Source organism: Bombus bifarius, unplaced genomic scaffold (genome assembly GCF_011952205.1).
Source record: "Bombus bifarius isolate JDL3187 unplaced genomic scaffold, Bbif_JDL3187 scf7180000008422, whole genome shotgun sequence".
NCBI lineage: Eukaryota > Metazoa > Arthropoda > Insecta > Hymenoptera > Apidae > Bombus > Bombus bifarius.
Genome location: NW_022884652.1, coordinates 144,291 through 161,572, shown reverse-complemented (window position 1 = coordinate 161,572; position 17,282 = coordinate 144,291). Strand labels below are relative to the sequence as shown.

The window sequence follows — 17,282 nt, the reverse complement described above, 5'->3', positions numbered from 1 at the left end:
ACTTCTTTCTACTTTTTAATTATATTAATGCAATTTAATGTATTCTAATTTTTAATGTATTTAATGTGACATTAAGTCAACTAATACGTGGTTACTACATTTATTAAATCAAATATTGAATTATGCAGAAAGCATGTTGAAATTGCCGTTTGCTCATACTTTGGTAACTAGTCCAAGAGAAAATTCGTTTGATAAAAAAAAAGGACTTGGTGTAACTAATATCATCGACGACGGGCATAATTTCTGTTTTTAAATCTCGACCCACCCTTTACCATCCCCCAACACTCTTCGGTAATTGAATTCTTGGCCGAGATTACTTTAGCTTTCGCCATTTACTTCAGCTGGAGCATCTTGCAGCGAAGCTCGAACGATGAAGACTCCTTCAACGACGCTTGAACCCCGCAGGTTATTTAAGATAGATTATTATTCTCCGAGCCGTGGCAGCAAGGCATCAGCGAAAATGAAAACGCTATCATTTACAGGCGAATTAATTGCCGCGAATCACTTTATCCGCCATTCCTCTCTCCGCGGCTCCTTTCTCCTTGCTGTTCCCTGCGTCGAATGTTTAATAGAATCTTGTTGTTGCACCACGTTCCTGTCGTTGCTGGTTACCCGTTGTCCGGATACAATGTTTGTGAAATTGATAATATCGTGAGATAAATGTGTTTGTGTTTAACGATTTACAAAGAGTGAACTGAGTACTACACTTACACAAGTCAACATTTTGAGACTTTAGTCACTAACTTTGAAAAATCAATCTTAAAACCTGATCAGCAATCGAACATTCCCTTGACCACAAGGTTCAACTATATAATGGCCTATCTTTCTTTAATGACCAACATACTATAAGCCAAAATGATCCAGTTAAAAATTCAGAAACTTACTGCCTTCTAAGAATCGAACCCCAATAATTAATCAAGCGTCAAATCGTTTCGTTACCACTAAAACAACCTTTTATCTTTTGCTAATAATGAAAAATACAGTGACTGAAAACGATCCAGTTGAAAATATTTTCAAAATCACTGCCCTTAAAGTATCCAATCTTAAGTACTGCTCAAAAGTCAAATTTCCTTCTGGTCGCAAGAACCATCAATTATAAAACGCTCTATCTTTCTTTGATAACCAAAACTACCATAAACCAGGATGATCCAGTTAAAAATTTATTCAAAGTCACCGCCTCCAAAGAATCGAACCTAGACTATAGATCAAGAATGAAATTGTCCGGAGACCACGAGGGCCAGCGTCACGTTACCAGAGGTCCGATTCTTGATCCTCGATCGTCTCCCATGGAAAGGGGTTGGAGGGCCTGGATTGGAATAGGATCGGAGCGAAGCGTGAAGAGGCCGTTATTGTGGGCGCTGGCGCGCGTCATTTGATCGCGCACAGTGGAAGCCGAGGCCTCTCTGTGTGCACCATTTCCCTCCTGCCAGGCTTGTCGGCCGATCCGCCACCCCCGTTTTCCCTCCACTCTCCCCTTCGCCATCGGTCGTCTGTCGTTTCGCCCCGCGCCGCCGTCGAAGTTGCGCAACCCAGCCCGCAGGAAGGGTAGGTGGGCCTGTGAGGGTGGAATTTAGCCCGCAGGCCGGCCAACCTAATGGAAACAAGAAATTGCGGCAAACAGCGTTACCCACGCCTCGACGCCCCGTAAATATCGCGGCCGAGAGAGACAGCGTGGCCGAGAGCGGCGCCCACAACAGCGTCGACTGTCCTTGTCAAAAGATCCTCTGGATCGGCTACCCTGTAAGGGGAGGCCGCTGCAAAGGGTGCCAAGCGACGTGAAACGTCATCATGAACATCTTTCTACTCAGTTGTTCGATGCTATTTAATGTTTGGATTGTTTTCTTTGTTGGGGGTGAATCGCGATAGGCAGTTGGACAGAAAAGTACATATGTAGTTTGGAAAACTGGATGAGCATTCGGATGATTTGTTTGAATGATTGGAGAGGTTGAAGGATGATTTATTTCGGGGATTGGAATGAGGGTAATTGTTTGGCAGAATTGGTTAGGGGTTTTCGAAGATCTGCCGATTATTTTATATTGGAAGTTTTCAGTGTAGATATTAACACATACAACACGTGATTACAACTCCAACTACTCCAACTATTGGCTAGTGATCGGTAGTTAATTGCTGCTATTAAAAAACGAGTTTCTTTTGTTTACTGTGCGTTAGCCAGGTATAATCACGAGAATTAGATTATACTATTAGACTAGTATAGTCATATAGAATTAGCATAGCCATATAAGGTTTCGGTAAAAGTAACTTAACTTCAACTAGTTACATCCCGAAATTAAGTCTCGAAACTGTAATAGATTCAACTATGATAAACTATGACAAATTCAACCCTATCACACGCAAATAATCAGCATATGAATTAGTTTAAAATTACTGATTTAATTCATTCTTCAGATTATAGACGAACTTAACTAAAGAAATTTTCAGAAATTTTTCTATCTAAGGGAAATTAATTCAATTGCCATTTCCAAAAGACAGTAGAAGTGGTTCGGCGCGATAAAACGTTGGTAACAATAGAAACGGAAACCGTAGACATTCTTGTAATGCAGCTTCCGGACATTGGACGCGTTCGAGTGGGTAGTACTCGTTCCTGGTAAAAGCGCATTGGCCATCGTCTATTTATCTGGGTCTCTGATAATCGAGTTATCGCTGCTTTCTTTTCATTCGATTCGACCGACACCGAGAGATATCGGTGACACTTTCGAGGGATCGGCCACGTTTCGAGTGCAATTTATTAGAGAAACTCTCGTGTACAACGTTCCGACGATTTCACCCCACCAACAGAATCTCCCGTGTTTGCCAAGAACGTTTGTTCTCCAAGCACAACTTTACATCATGCCATTTTTCCTCCGTGACATTCACATCGTTGTATCCATTTTTAAATTGTTCAATAATAATTTTATCTCTTTACTTTTAAACATTTTTGCTTTATGCATTAATCTGTACATTTATGGAAAATTAAAAAATATAATAATATAAAATATATAACATTTAACATATGTACATACAATACATAACAAATCCAAAGTATAGTTCTCGTTATAATATTTAAATTGACGAAACGAATCTTTGCTCATATTCCATTTTTTCCTTCGACAGAATAAAGCTAGACTAGTATTCTTTATAGAAATATGAATTTATATAAAAATCCGCAGTCTAATTATTACGATATATATATATAAGTATATTGAATAATTATGACATAAAATATAGTAATAATAACAACCATACTTTTAAAAATCACAAACCCCACAAAATATGCGACCCAAACTACAAATCGAAGTATACTCGAAGTAGCGACGGGGTGCGAAAGAAAATAGTATGAAGGAAAGACGGTCACGACTTTGAAAAAAGGCGAGAACGCAACGGAAAGGGGGTACGCTGAATGTCGAGTTTTCAATCTGCCATTCTATCATTGACAATTTCGCGCAAATGGGATCGCGGTGCAAGGGCGTTGAGGCGTGCTCTCGGCGCACATTGGCGTTAAATAAGAGTAACCCAGCCAGCACGCCGTCACGACATAATTGCCTGTGAAATCACTAGATGGATTTTGCCTCCTTGTTCTGCATTTCCATCCTGTATTTTTGCAACACCACCCACGCCTAGTCCAGCCTCCAGCTGTGCCGGCCGCGTAATTCCGGGATCGAATCGCAACCGCGAAATTGTTTCATATCACAGCCGCGAATGTGATTCGTCTGCACACCCGAGAGCCAACCATGACACGAAATTTCAATCTTCTTTGGATGGATTCCTTTAATTTCGAAATTCTATCATAAGCGGGGATAGAAAATGAAATTTCATAAAAACAGAGCTTTCACGGGAGATTGAAAGGGAATATGATAATCCTTGGGATTTTTATTGCACAGAGAAATCGTTTACTGTGCTTGTTATTTTTCAACTGAGAATATTTGTACGTTTATGAAGAAAAAATTGTAATGTGTGCGGAATACATACATATTTAAAATATCCAGAGTAAAACAATCGTTATAATTAGACTTCGAAGTTGTATGGAAAATATAAAGGTATAATAAAACACACAAAAATTGGTATAAAAATGAAGTTCGTTCCGGGAATACGTTTCGTTCCAGTCCAATTTCGCTTTGTAGAAGGGGAACAATCGTTGCAGTTGGAGGACGGTGAATCTTTTCCTTTCGCGACTTCTACCACAAAGGTGCACTGGTACTTTGACCAGAGAAATGTATTTCCGCGATTCGGTAATCGCCTTACCGCGGCACAGACCGCCGTTACAGCCTTATCTTGTAGCAACCGCGAGATAGAGAGAAAGGAGACCGACGCTATAAAGAAAGAGCACGTGAATCGGAATGTACGACCAACCCAAAACTGAATTCTCTTTTTGAAAATTATTCTAGATAATAAATTGGAAGTTTGCGAGCTCCGTGAAGAAATGTACTTCCCGGTACGAAAGTTATCGATTTGTTAGCGATGAGGATATTCTTTTCGTCCTTGGAGATGTTTACTATCTCTTTATCGAATTCTTTTCTGCAAGAAAATACAACGTAGTTATCGATTAATACGAATAAAGGTTTCTCATAAATAATGTTTGCCATATAGTATTCCATTAAAAAGTGAATTCCTCAACCACATTAATAGAATGTTTCTCGATGCATATTAACTACATATCCTAGGATAGTTACACAGCTTCCACAAAAGACGAAACTTTTGAACATTTGAATTTATGCGAGGAACGCTGTCGTCTTTTTAAAATTCCAACTTTTTAAAAAGACCATTTCTCTCAGGAGTGGAAAGACAAAACCATAGGACGATCAAACGGAGGTAAGAGCGACTAGAAGAAAAGCGGAAACGAGAATGCGAGGTAGCGTAACAGCCACGGGTCTGCTTAGCATAAAAATGGCCAATTATCCGGCTAACAAGCCGGCCGAGCGACGAAAACCCCGTGGAAACGCGGAGGCTGGCTGGTCCTAACTCCGTTAGCGCCTCCTCGCCTCTTGAAGCAGATTAGTTAGCGTAAATGCCGTCGGTCCTAGCATTTTTATTCCTGATTACCGTTTCTCGTCGTACTAATCTCGTTACCTTGACATTCGAAAACTTAACTCCCTCTCTCTCTCTCTCTCTCTCTCTCTCTTCCTCTACCTCCTTTTTCCTCTACTTTTCATCGACAAGAAGGGCGTCTTGAAGCGAAGAAGACGTTACGAAGAAGAGGTGAGAGAAGCTACAGAAACGTAGAGGCACCCAGCCAGTTCGAAGGACACGCGACAATGCCGTCATGATTTCCAAGAGGACTGAATGCCATCCTAATTCTTCGCGGAATAATCGCGAGTGCAAGTTTGTTTGCCTCCGCGTTCACCGGTACTATGTGTTGCGTAATGGCTTCTGATGGTTGCGGAAAACTCACCACCGGAAACGCCTTTCACTTGGACTTTAACTGAGACGCTTAGTTTTTTAATTTTGTTATTTAAGTAGCAGTGGCAGCGATGAAAAGTCGATAGAAAAGTTTTTCTTTTCGTAATACACTAGCCGCTCGTACATATCCAGATATTTCTGTCAATTTGTAGTAACAGTTCATGAATGTTGATAAAATGTATAAATTAATGGGAAGCTAATGGCTGAAAGTGGTACTCATTGTCACACACGTATTTCAAAGGTGCCAGAAAATAACTCAGTCCCGTGTTAGAATGTCAAAGAGAGATCTTTCTTAAATACTTGACCTTCAGATATTTCGTAGGATCTATCTTTTTTGTCAACATTACGCGTTTAATGTGCGTGTATAAATAATTCTTTTGTAAGTTTTTAAATAGTTCTTTGCTTTTTCCAATGAACTTATTCGAATTGAAATACTGTATTTGCAACGATATAACTGTATAACGATATAATTTTATTTCCATTTTCTTTCCAATAAAACATACACACCTATGAAAGGAACTCGTCGAGAGACTAGCGAACAAATCGGAACCGGAAACGAAGATTCCCGACGTTATTTCAACGAGCGCGTAATTTCTTTGGAATCCGCTTATCCCAGCCTCGCAAAACTATAAACACATGTCGACGTAGAGAGGGTTGGGTGGTCGTGGGGTAGATGCTGGTTAACCAGGCTGAAGTAGGAGGCAGCTGAAAGCTAGAGGCGGATGTCGCACCGGGGCAAAGTTAAATTAAATCACGGGCGAAGGCAGCTAATATTGTAGTTTATCTGGCGGGACATTAGCGCGGTGAAATATGCGCCTCCTTCGCCTGAACTTAAAATCAAGATTCACCGAAGTTCCCAGAGCCTCGTTCTCACTCTCTCACTCTCTCTCTCTCTCTCTCTCTCTCTCTCTCTCTCTCTCTCTCTCTCTTTCTCCTTCTCACTGTGTTTCACTTCTGAAACTCGTTCTCTGTCTTACATGCGGCCACATCCTTCCTGCTAAGTCGCGCATGAAAATACTAATTATTATACCGATTATTAATACGAAAAGTTCCGTGGCGTGCTATGCCCGTGCTGTTAAGCTTCAGCATGGCGTGCAACGACGCCGCCGGAGGCTGAGTTTCTTGAGAGACGCAGGCATCCGGATTACGCTTATGCTCGGCTAAACGAGGAAAACTGGGCCCCCGTCTACGCGAACGGCTTCGCGGATCTGCAGAACCGTATATACGCGATAAAACGAAAATTAGAACGCGTTCTTCTTTGCGTCAAGCGATTTCGGTTTGCCAGAATTGTTCGAGCACAGTCTGTCTTGACGGAGAATTCGATAATATTGTTACAGAATAGGGATCCGTCTTCACTCGTATACATCATGTTATACTGTGTTATATATTGCATATTATATGTATATTATACGTATATTATATATTACACAAAATGTGCCAGAATGTAACTTTGCGAGTGTACTTTATAGATCAAGTAAAAAATATCATATAATCATAAATCGTTTAAAGGCTTATTAAAATGTTGTGTTACAAAAAACGAAACACGAAAGAAACAGTAATAAGCGTACAGTTATTATGTTATAAGATAAAAATATGAATAATTATTAAACTTTGGTTTATTGGAAATCACTTTATACAAGTCGATTGTACTCTTGCAAAATTCAATGTATAAGTAATCAATATAAATGTATAAGAATAAAGATATAAACATATTTCTTACAATGAAACATTGTACATTGAAAATATATTCTTAATTACACCAAAAAGAAGATCCATCCTCATCTTGCGTTCATGCCAAAGTAGCTTTCTGATTTTGCAATATATCTTCCACGAAATTATCATTCTTCGCAAATTTGGCATAACTGCGGTAAAAAAAATATAAAAATTACCAGGGATGAAACACTCGAAACCTCAAAATCCCACGAAATTCAGAAAGTTTTGTGTTTTCGAATACAGGAAGCTTTAACTAAACAATTTGATCTTCTAAAAAAAAATCATTAAGATTTTAATTCCTAGCAAAAGATATGTATATTCTTTAGAAAAAAAAAAAGGAAAGAAATAAACATTCCTGGTTTCGAGAGTTTCGAGGCTTCACAAAATTTTGAATTCGATCCATTGTCACAGATCTAGAAATCAGGTTTCGACCCACTTCTAAAAATCGGCTAAGTTGTATGGATCGGTTCAAGGAAATACTTACATCCTTTTATATTTCTCCTTTTCGACACGGGATAAAGAAGGATGAGTAGATTTGATGGAATCGATTAAATGCGTCTGAGAAACCTTAATGTCCTCCGCTTCGATCTTTCCGTCCTGAAGTCAGGGTAAGAAGACAAGGCTATTAATTGGTAGGTTAAGCGAGAAACGGCCTGTAAGTCTGCCTATATGCGTTATCGTTTATCAGTAAGACGCGTTCCTCTCGAAACGTGTCGCGCTCAGGAAACTCGCTCGCTAATTAGACGTACAGTTTGGATATTCGTGTTCTTCCGGTAGGTAAGTGCCGGCGTAACTTCGTTTTCTCACTAGGAAGTTAATTAATGACTCTACCACCTTCAGCGTATTAGACACACAACACTCACACCTCTTACACGTTACACGTGAAACGCGAATACTGACACGTATACCGCTTCACTTTTTATGTTTACTTTACCGCTTATAAGTACGTGAATACTGGTATTTAAGTTAGTATTAACGACGCACGAATACTATTAAAATATATAATAGCATGATGCCAAAATATGTATATCATATACGCCGTGGTCCCTTAAATTCGCGGTACGATTGAAGTCAGGAAGGTTCTATGATTCAAAATAGAACGAAACTCAAGAATAGGAAAATTACGTCGAGAACTTTATTCACGAGAAAATTTGATATGACATGAGGTATATGTTCTATAAAAAATATAAATTACATTACCTATATGTTGTATAAATAACTTTTCTGCTTGAGATAGTGGAGAAGCATTGAAGATCAGGTTAATAATGTAATTTAGAATTAGTGTCCTTTTAGAATTGAATCGACGCAGAATAAGCGTCAATAGCAACGAGTGTAGTAATTCTTAAACTGAAGACTACTCTCATAAGTCGCTGTATTTTTAATAAAGCATCGAAGAAAGTGATCTCGTGGTTCAATCGCAAAATCCGAACTCTTGAAAGCAAGGTGGCAACCGAGGGTGTGGGTGGTGTCTGCCTTTCGATTTTACAGGACCGCTGCAGGCCCTAAACCGTGTATCATTATAACGCATAAGATAATAACCCCCTCGACGTTCAGTGAGGCGTAGGCCAGGATGAAGTGGAGCGAAATGGGGGATGGCTGGTGCTCTCGGCAGCGTGCGCTAATAAACCTGGTCTACGTTTCCTCAGTTATATCGCACCATACCTACCCACCTAGCCAGCTCGACACTCTATATACATAGGACATAAGCAGAGAGGGGTGGGAGAGGAGTATACACCTAACGATATTATCATCATTACGCACTATCTTACTTCGGAAGCTCCCTACAAATGATTCTCGGCCGGAGTCGCGCTAAAATGCTTTTCATTATTACAGAAGAGAGATACAACGGGCCGTGTAACAAAACGGCGCGATCGTTAGGAACAGAGGAACAATTCTTTGGTCCGTAATATGTACAATTCGTTTTCGTTACTTAAACATTGCCTTCATATTGCGCAACTTATATTCATGCTAGCGTTTAAGTGGGGTTCGTTGATAAAGGGTTCGTTGCCTGACATTTTATTATACGTAACGTGGCTAATGTGGTGTACATATATATATTTTGTACGTAGTCCTAAATCAATTTAGACATACTTACAGGAGCATTCGCAACAGCATCTTCGAAAGCTGATAGTCTGGCCTGTGTTACCACAGCATTTAAATCTGCACCCGTAAATCCTGAAGTAAGTACTGCCAGTTCTTTTAAATCTAACCCCGTCGTATCTATATTTTGTGTTTTACACAGGGCAATTAAGATTTCCTCCCTGTCCACCTATATAATTCGAGAAATAATTTTATTCAACTGACATTCTTATCAGGGAAACTATTACATAATTTTATTGTACCTATATAGAATCTTTTTCTGTATATAAACTTTCATTTCGAGTTATAAAAATATAGAATTCTTATTAGAATTTATTAGAATATATTACTTTTATTTGGAATTATAAGGATAAAATCAAAAGCTACCTGCCTCATTCGGAAGTGGACAATATAAAGCTTTATCGAGACGTCCAGGTCTTAACAGTGCTGGATCCAATAAATCTGGTCTTGAAGACGCTGCCACGACTGCAACACCTTCTCTGTCCTCTACCCCATCCATTTGCGTTAATAATTGGTTTACCACTCTGTCAGTAACGCCAGTACTATCGTGACCTCGTCTGAAATAAGTTCGGTAATAAATGGTGTAGTTTAAAACGGTCCATAAACGAACATTAGTAAAAAATAAATAAATTTACCTTGGAGCAAGACTGTCAAATTCATCGAAAAATAATACACACGGTTTGGCACGAAGCGCTCTGTAAATTTCACCAATTTTTATCGTTAATCTTGAAACGAGAAATCACGCATATTTGAAGATAAGAGTTTTTCTCATTTTTTTTTTTTTTTTTGACTTAAAATATTTTTTAACGTTCGAAAATTAGGTCAAAATTGACTGGAAGAACATAATACAGTTAAAAACTCTTACCTTTCGAATACGTTTCTAACAGACTCCTCGCTAACACCAACATATTTTGATAATAATTCTGGACCCTGCAATACACATTTATATATGTAATAATTAAATTGCTAAGTTGAATAAAAGGAAAAATAGAGAAGAAAGTAAAAATGTATTTGTTCGTACTTTAACACTGATTAAATTAACACCGCATTCGTTGGCAATCGCTTTGGCGAGCATCGTTTTTCCCGTGCCAGGCATGCCGTACAATAAAACCCCATTTTGCAACTTAATCGGGGCATTCTTGAATATTTCAGGATATTTTAATGGCCACTGCAGAATCTCTACGAGAGATCTTTTCACTTCAGCCAGACCGCCAATATCGGACCAAACGTGGCCCGCCCCTTTGTACAATTGTACACCTTGCAAAGATATCGGCGTGCAATTCTTCAGGGCGACCGCTACATCCTCTTCTGCGATCTCGACTGGAGGCTTGACCGTACCTTTTGTGTAAAAATCAACATTACAAATATTTATCTTATGATCAGAAATGGTACTAGTTATTCTTACTTCGCACAAAACATTAGAAAACTTGTAACTTTGTACCTTTTGTGTAAAAATTAACATTATAAATATTTATATTAAAAATTATGCCATAATTTATTCCAATCTTACAGATGAAATTATCTATAATTTTTATTTTCCATGTCTATCAATTATTTAAAACCAATTCTATCATCTCATAACAATAAAATAATAATATACAATAGAATGTACAATAGTTGGTCATTATACGAGTACATACTAATTATATGTTCATTACGATAAAAAAGAATTGTTTGATGTTAGATAAATTAATAAACGATAAAAATGAAAATGATATAATATCTTAATGTAATATTTGTTTTAAACGAAGGTAACTGTAGTACCGTGACGCTTCCAAGCGGCAAATGCAGCTTTCTCAGCCATATCCACGAGATCCTGAACCATCCATCCCTCGGTCTTGTTTCCATAGTAATCCCAATTCACGTCTCCAGGCACGTACAACTTGTCCCCAAGCATTAATTGCAAAATATCGATTCTATCCGCCTAATTAGAGAGTATACGTTATATCCCAAACGGAAACACTGATCACGATCTGAGTTATTTAAACACGATAACTTTCTAATACATAGTTCGATCACCACGTACACGTTCTCCTTCCTCTCTTTCTCAAGTTATAACTCTTAATTTATATAACTTTCATTTTAACTAACTTGGTCCTTAATAATTGATCTATTTCTAATTAATTTATGCACTTGTAAATAAGCGTATTATGAATTATAAATGTTTGAGACTCACATTGTGTCTTCTTATATTGCAACCGAATATCTAATTAACAAATAATATACAATCAAAATAAAATACCTTCTCTAGATTAGGAACAGCTAAAACGGTCCTAAAAAAGTGACAACCCCTAGCCGGTCTCAGTTTTTGACCTATCGTGCTAACACTCGCACACGTAGCAATTACTGATACTTGACAACTTTCTTGATATTGTGTCACTGTATCAATCAATATATCTGTGATCCTGATAACAAGAAATTAGAAAATAAGAATAAATTTTTACAATTTTATTTCAAACTAGACGGAAATACCTGGCAGCGTTTATGCTATCGGGAGTGTTCCCCTCGTCATTCATGGACGCACTAGTAATGGACTCTAAATCGTCCAAAAATAATACCGAAGGCTGATAATAAATACATTCAGTTAGTGCGGTCATAATAATTTTTTGTAACGTTTCAGCCTTCTTTCCTAAAAATTAACAAGTCCCATAAATCGAGAAATTCTTTAAGGAAATAGAATTAAATATAATATTATATGTATAATTATATACAGGGTGGTTGGTAACTGATGGTACAAGCGGAAAGGGGGTGATTATACGCGAAAAAAGCAGTCAAAAATATAGAATAAAAATTTTCTTTTTTTAATTCTTTTTTTTTAATTTTTTTAAAAAGTCGATTTTCTCGAAAACAAAGCCTCAAACGAAAAATTTTTATTGTATATTTTCGACTTCTTTTTTCGCGTAGAATCACCCCCTTTCCGCTTGTACCAGCAGTTACCAACCATCCTGTATAAATAGATTGAGAATGCAATTTTATATCTTTATGAATATAACCAAAGAAATAACTTTTAAGTAGAGATATATTTCATTGGTTAAATATTTTATTATATGTTTTATTTTTTTATTTCGTATATTCTGAATATTATGTGTATTTTGTTCATTTCTCCACCTTCAAATTTTCCATAAATGAGCTATTTTCCATAAATGGCTAAACGATCGCAGTTTACTTATAGATCTATAGATCTACCTTTTAAAGATCTGCAATCCATCATGTGAGTATGTACAAAATACGGTGGATTCTGTAATTTTTCTATAAGTATCTTGCAGATAGTGGTTTTGCCTGAACCAATTGCTCCAGAAATTAAGATGTTTTCAGGCTCGTATTCGAACGGTAGTTGTGTTTTTAAGCCTAGACCAAGATCTAACGCGAGTTCGCATTCTGATAGAATTTTGTTTAAGTATCTAGAACAAACAATATTTGAAGTAGAAGAAAAATTATCAAACAACAGATAAAAGCAAAACACATGTTGCTATTTAAAAAATTACTCCGATTTCTTTTAGTTAGAAAAATAATGCTTTTGAAATTATTTGTTACATCAATAAATTCTTCATTTAATGACAATAAAATTTTACTCGAAACCTTCGTTTTATCAAGTTATCAAGATTAGCTTAAATATTGTGGTGATGAATTCATAAACCATTCTGTATATTTTGAATAATTTTCAAATGTAAAAAGAAAAAAGCTAATAATTTGAATGCATACAGAGAAGAAAAACAATACCTCGTGAATGTCTTTCCTAGCAAAGGAGTTTCTTGATCAAGTGTTCAGATATTCTCAGTTGACTTTCCTCTTCAACATCCCTCACATGCACCCTCACGTTTTCTAAATTGTTCTCCGTGATCATGGCAAACTTACAATTCTCAGGTGAGATATTCACTATACAACGACAACCATCATCCATATCGATAACAGCACGTGCGTTGATTAACAATTCTTTATGAAAGGAATGCGTTTTAACGAAATTCTCGAAATCTCTCATAGACACAGAATTTCTCCACGAGAACAGCTCGATGGAAGATGGTGAAGATGTTTCAAATGTATCTACCAAACACAAACTTACTTTCGCGCCAACTTTTAAGCTCAAACTGCTTCTCAAACTAGTCGAAACGTATACGCCTTTATGACGAAAATTTACGTTAAAATGGTTCCTGTCCAACGTAGAGGATTTCTCTAATAAATCTTCCAATATAAACACTCTCGTTATCAATTCCGTAGAGAGCTTTGGAACCGGGGATTCGTCTTCCTGGAGAAAATTCGTGTTTGTTATGTTCAAGTGTTGCTTGTCCTCTGGAACCTTCTTTATACGACAGATAGCAAAATCGTTTGTTTGTAAGAATTCTGGCGCTTGAATTCTTGGAATAAACACGTGATAGCAACGCGCAATCTCGTCGTATTCATTTCCTTCGATTGCATCCACACTGGGCATCGGATAGACACGGTATACCGTCGGTATTTTCTATCGCGAAAACTCTGCAAAAGTTCGTAATTTTTGCTGCTCGGTCTTCTTCTGAATTTCGATCGTTTATGCTTGGTAAGAATCTTTTGAGAGCGGAGAGCAGATTGTTCGCCATACTGGACGACTGTTTGGAATTTTCGTCTGACTCGTTCTTTTTGTACTTGCTATTGTATCAGAAACGTGAACCTCGGAAAATTGCTCGAGCCTTCCGTATTTCATTGCTGGCTCTAGCGATTCTGTAAAAAGGAACGACTCTAGATATGTATATTTCTATTCGCAAAATAATAAAGACTTATCGACTCTGTAACCTTAATTAACCACAGCTGGTAACTAAGCAAACTTTAATTATTTTTAATGGCCATTCCTATGAACAATAGTCATTTTAATTACGATATGAATTCTTACACTATAACTTCTTTCACATTATGTCCATCTGATCTTTGTTTGTTGTAGCGTTCTAATTTTGTTGGTAATAAACGATCGTCGTAGGGAACATAGGGTGTCTCATTATACAGGGAATTTAATTACTTGCCTACGATTAGCGTAATGGATGTATGTTTCGAAACCCACGCGACGATTGGCTGTCCAGCAGCTACCACGTGAATTTGGCTTAACAGTGTCGATTGCACCTTTTCCATTTGTATTTCCTAAAAGTAATACAATTTTATATCCAGTCGAGTATACGACAATGCTACCTGAAATTTTATAGGACATACCAAAATTTCCCTATCAGGCGCAGTGAGAGGTGCAACGTTAATTTTTGTTGAAATTGGAACATCCTTCAAGAGGGATACAAATACTTCGTCACCTTCTTCAATGTTCAAACTTCTTGCAAAAATTGTGCCAAGGCACAGTGTTCCACTGGGATTCGGTCTTACGTTATAGGACATGTAATATGTTTCATCCTTATGCATTATTTGAATTACATTCTCCTATAATTGATAATAAAGGATATTGAATTATTAAAAAAAGAAAAAAAAACAGGATGATTATATATTAATACAATTGCAGAGCCTATAACAGAAACGTGTCAAATTTGTTATATCTTTCATAATAATTTACTCTAATAGCTAAGAAGTTAAATTCACAAGATACAATTGATATTATAAGAAACGATTTATATCTTGTCGAAGAATAATTCATCTCTATTATTTAGGTTCCACTGATTTACTTCAACTTAAATTTTATTCATATTTTTTATTAAAATTAAAATATTTTAATGCCTGCATGGGCATTTTGAAGATATATACATCACATTTGGAATCACATAATTTTGCCTAAACTGTTGTCTACCTTTTATCATTTTGAAGTTATATATACCCTGTGTGTAGCAGTAGGGCAAAATCAGAAGGGAATTACTATTCCTCATTCGATAACATACCCAATAACGGCATCAAACAATGTATAAGAATGTCAGGCAATAGGCGTGGATAACTTTTGGGATTAAATTTAATAAACTGATAACAAATTTAGTGTAATACGACTTAAACCGTCTAACCGATAGGTATAAAGGTCACAAAAGTAAAAAAAAGTTAAGAGATATCTGACGTAGTGCACTCTGAATGCCTGATTTTCACAATACTGATTTTAGATTACACAGGTATAAAAACCCGCATAACTGCTTACAATAAGAGCGGGTAACGCAAATCGGACTATTTTATTTTACTATTATATTTTATTTTTCATCAATTAAATATAAATTTATTTAGGAAAGTAATGCGTTAGCAATTAGAAATGTCATATAATTCTTCAACTTATTGTATACCATTAAAATATCTTCTGACCCGCCTCTATTTTACGACCCTAACTTTATTGAAACGACGGAATAAAATGTTTCATTGCTCTGATTTAATGCTTATATTAACAATTTTAAACAAAGGTAGAATAACAATGTTTAAGAAAAATATGAGAAAAATAAATGATTCCTAATATAATTTTTACATAGGTTTATATTTTTTGCTTGCAGAAAACTGCTGGTGTAATTAAATTTTTTGTTAAAAAAATACACAATATTTTTCAGATCCAATAGTTTTTGAAGTGTTAAAAAAAATTCCTTTTCCTCCCTAATTTTGAGAACCGTTTTCTATCCTTACCTATATATTAGTAAATACAAAAATACGTGTCAAATACTTTTCCAAAATTGGCTGATCTTTAAATTTTAAGGAATTAACCTTTTAAATAATTACTTTAGAAAAACTTTTTGTGTATGCACATGTTCTCCTTTTATCATATAATGGTAACAGAAATGAACAAAATCATTTATTACGAAATCAATATAAAAATTTAAATTATTACTTGTAATAAAGCGGTAATACTTAAAACTATTACGATTAATGAATAATATATAGATCTGTAATCATCGAAATATCTTCAATGCCTACGAGAACTTTCTTATCCACTTAACCGAAGAAAAATTAATCTCGACATCTAGCGAGACGATAGGATATTACCGCATTCAAAATCGACTCGTTGAGTTCCAATTGGTGTATCAGATATTCTATCTACCACTATATGTGTGATATATGTTTCACAATCTATACGTTTCCTAGTTGATTATAAGAACAAAGCACCAACCTTAGTTTCCAATTTACGTAGCCAGGTGTCCGGCAAATAAGCAAAACAGTTGTTCACTGTTATATACTTAAAACGTTCACTTTGCATTCTTTTGGTTCATAAAATCAAAGACCAATAAAACGAAAATCCGGAGCACGGCACGCGAAGGTACACACGTATGAAGAGAATATATGATAAATATTCGGTATGTGACAAAACTTTCACAATATCAAACGAAAACCATGTTTAGTTAGGTTAGCGAACATCAAAGAAACGAAATACTCTTTATAATTGCTCAAATAGAATTTATGTATCTACCCGAAGTTTCAAGCATGCTAGTGTTTTACTCTAAATCGAACGATTAAATACAGGTCAAAGGTTAATTATTTATTACAAATATTAAGTTCAAACTATTCACATGAGACCAATTATTTGCAGTAAAATGTATTGTAGTATTCAACAGAACAAACAAGAGGAAGATAAACATAAATGTTCTGTATATATATATATTAATGTATATGTAATGGACAATTTTTATACATATTGTTTCGTTTTTACATTATAGACAATCATAAATTGAGTATACCAAATTGTTAATCAATTGGTATATTTTTCTCTTAAAGTTCAGTAATGTGATGCACGTTATATTAAAGATTAATTAAAATTATACTTGTACAATATAAGCCATTGATTATATAAAGTATATAAAAACGAATGTATACGTTTTGAATAAACGGAACAGTATTGAATTGTATATTTTGTCGATAGGTGGCGGTCGGATTAATTTCGTCTCTGATTGGCTGGCGTAAACCGAAGTGGTCCAATAACAGGAAGAGTTAACAATAACTGTGATAATTTGAACAGCGTCAACTTCAGTTGCTCTCATGAGATAAATGGACACATAGCAATCTGTTAGTAGCATAAGAATTTGATAAATGAGAAACATTATTAAACCAGAACACACTAAATCATAATTCATACTTACAAGTAAGTTAGAATAATTCATATATTGTCAGAAAATAACCTTTTAAGTGAATAGTCAATTTTCCTTGTGTATACAAATTAC

At 36.1% G+C, this 17,282-nt stretch overlaps 1 protein-coding gene across 1 annotated transcript; it reads right to left on the bottom strand.

Moving 5' to 3' along the window:
* Positions 1 to 6,992: 6,992 nt before the first annotated feature.
* On the bottom strand, positions 6,993 to 16,324 carry LOC117212961 (peroxisome biogenesis factor 1). The gene is given in 19 exon segments (XM_033458125.1): positions 6,993 to 7,256; positions 7,592 to 7,704; positions 9,203 to 9,376; positions 9,578 to 9,764; positions 9,843 to 9,902; positions 10,073 to 10,137; positions 10,229 to 10,545; positions 10,972 to 11,131; positions 11,450 to 11,612; positions 11,680 to 11,836; positions 12,394 to 12,608; positions 12,928 to 12,967; positions 12,970 to 13,659; positions 13,662 to 13,700; positions 13,703 to 13,822; positions 13,825 to 13,899; positions 14,196 to 14,310; positions 14,380 to 14,595; positions 16,238 to 16,324. Coding segments are annotated over 19 exon segments (3,066 nt in total). The 3' UTR covers positions 6,993 to 7,183.
* Between the last annotated feature and the right edge of the window lie 958 nt (positions 16,325 to 17,282).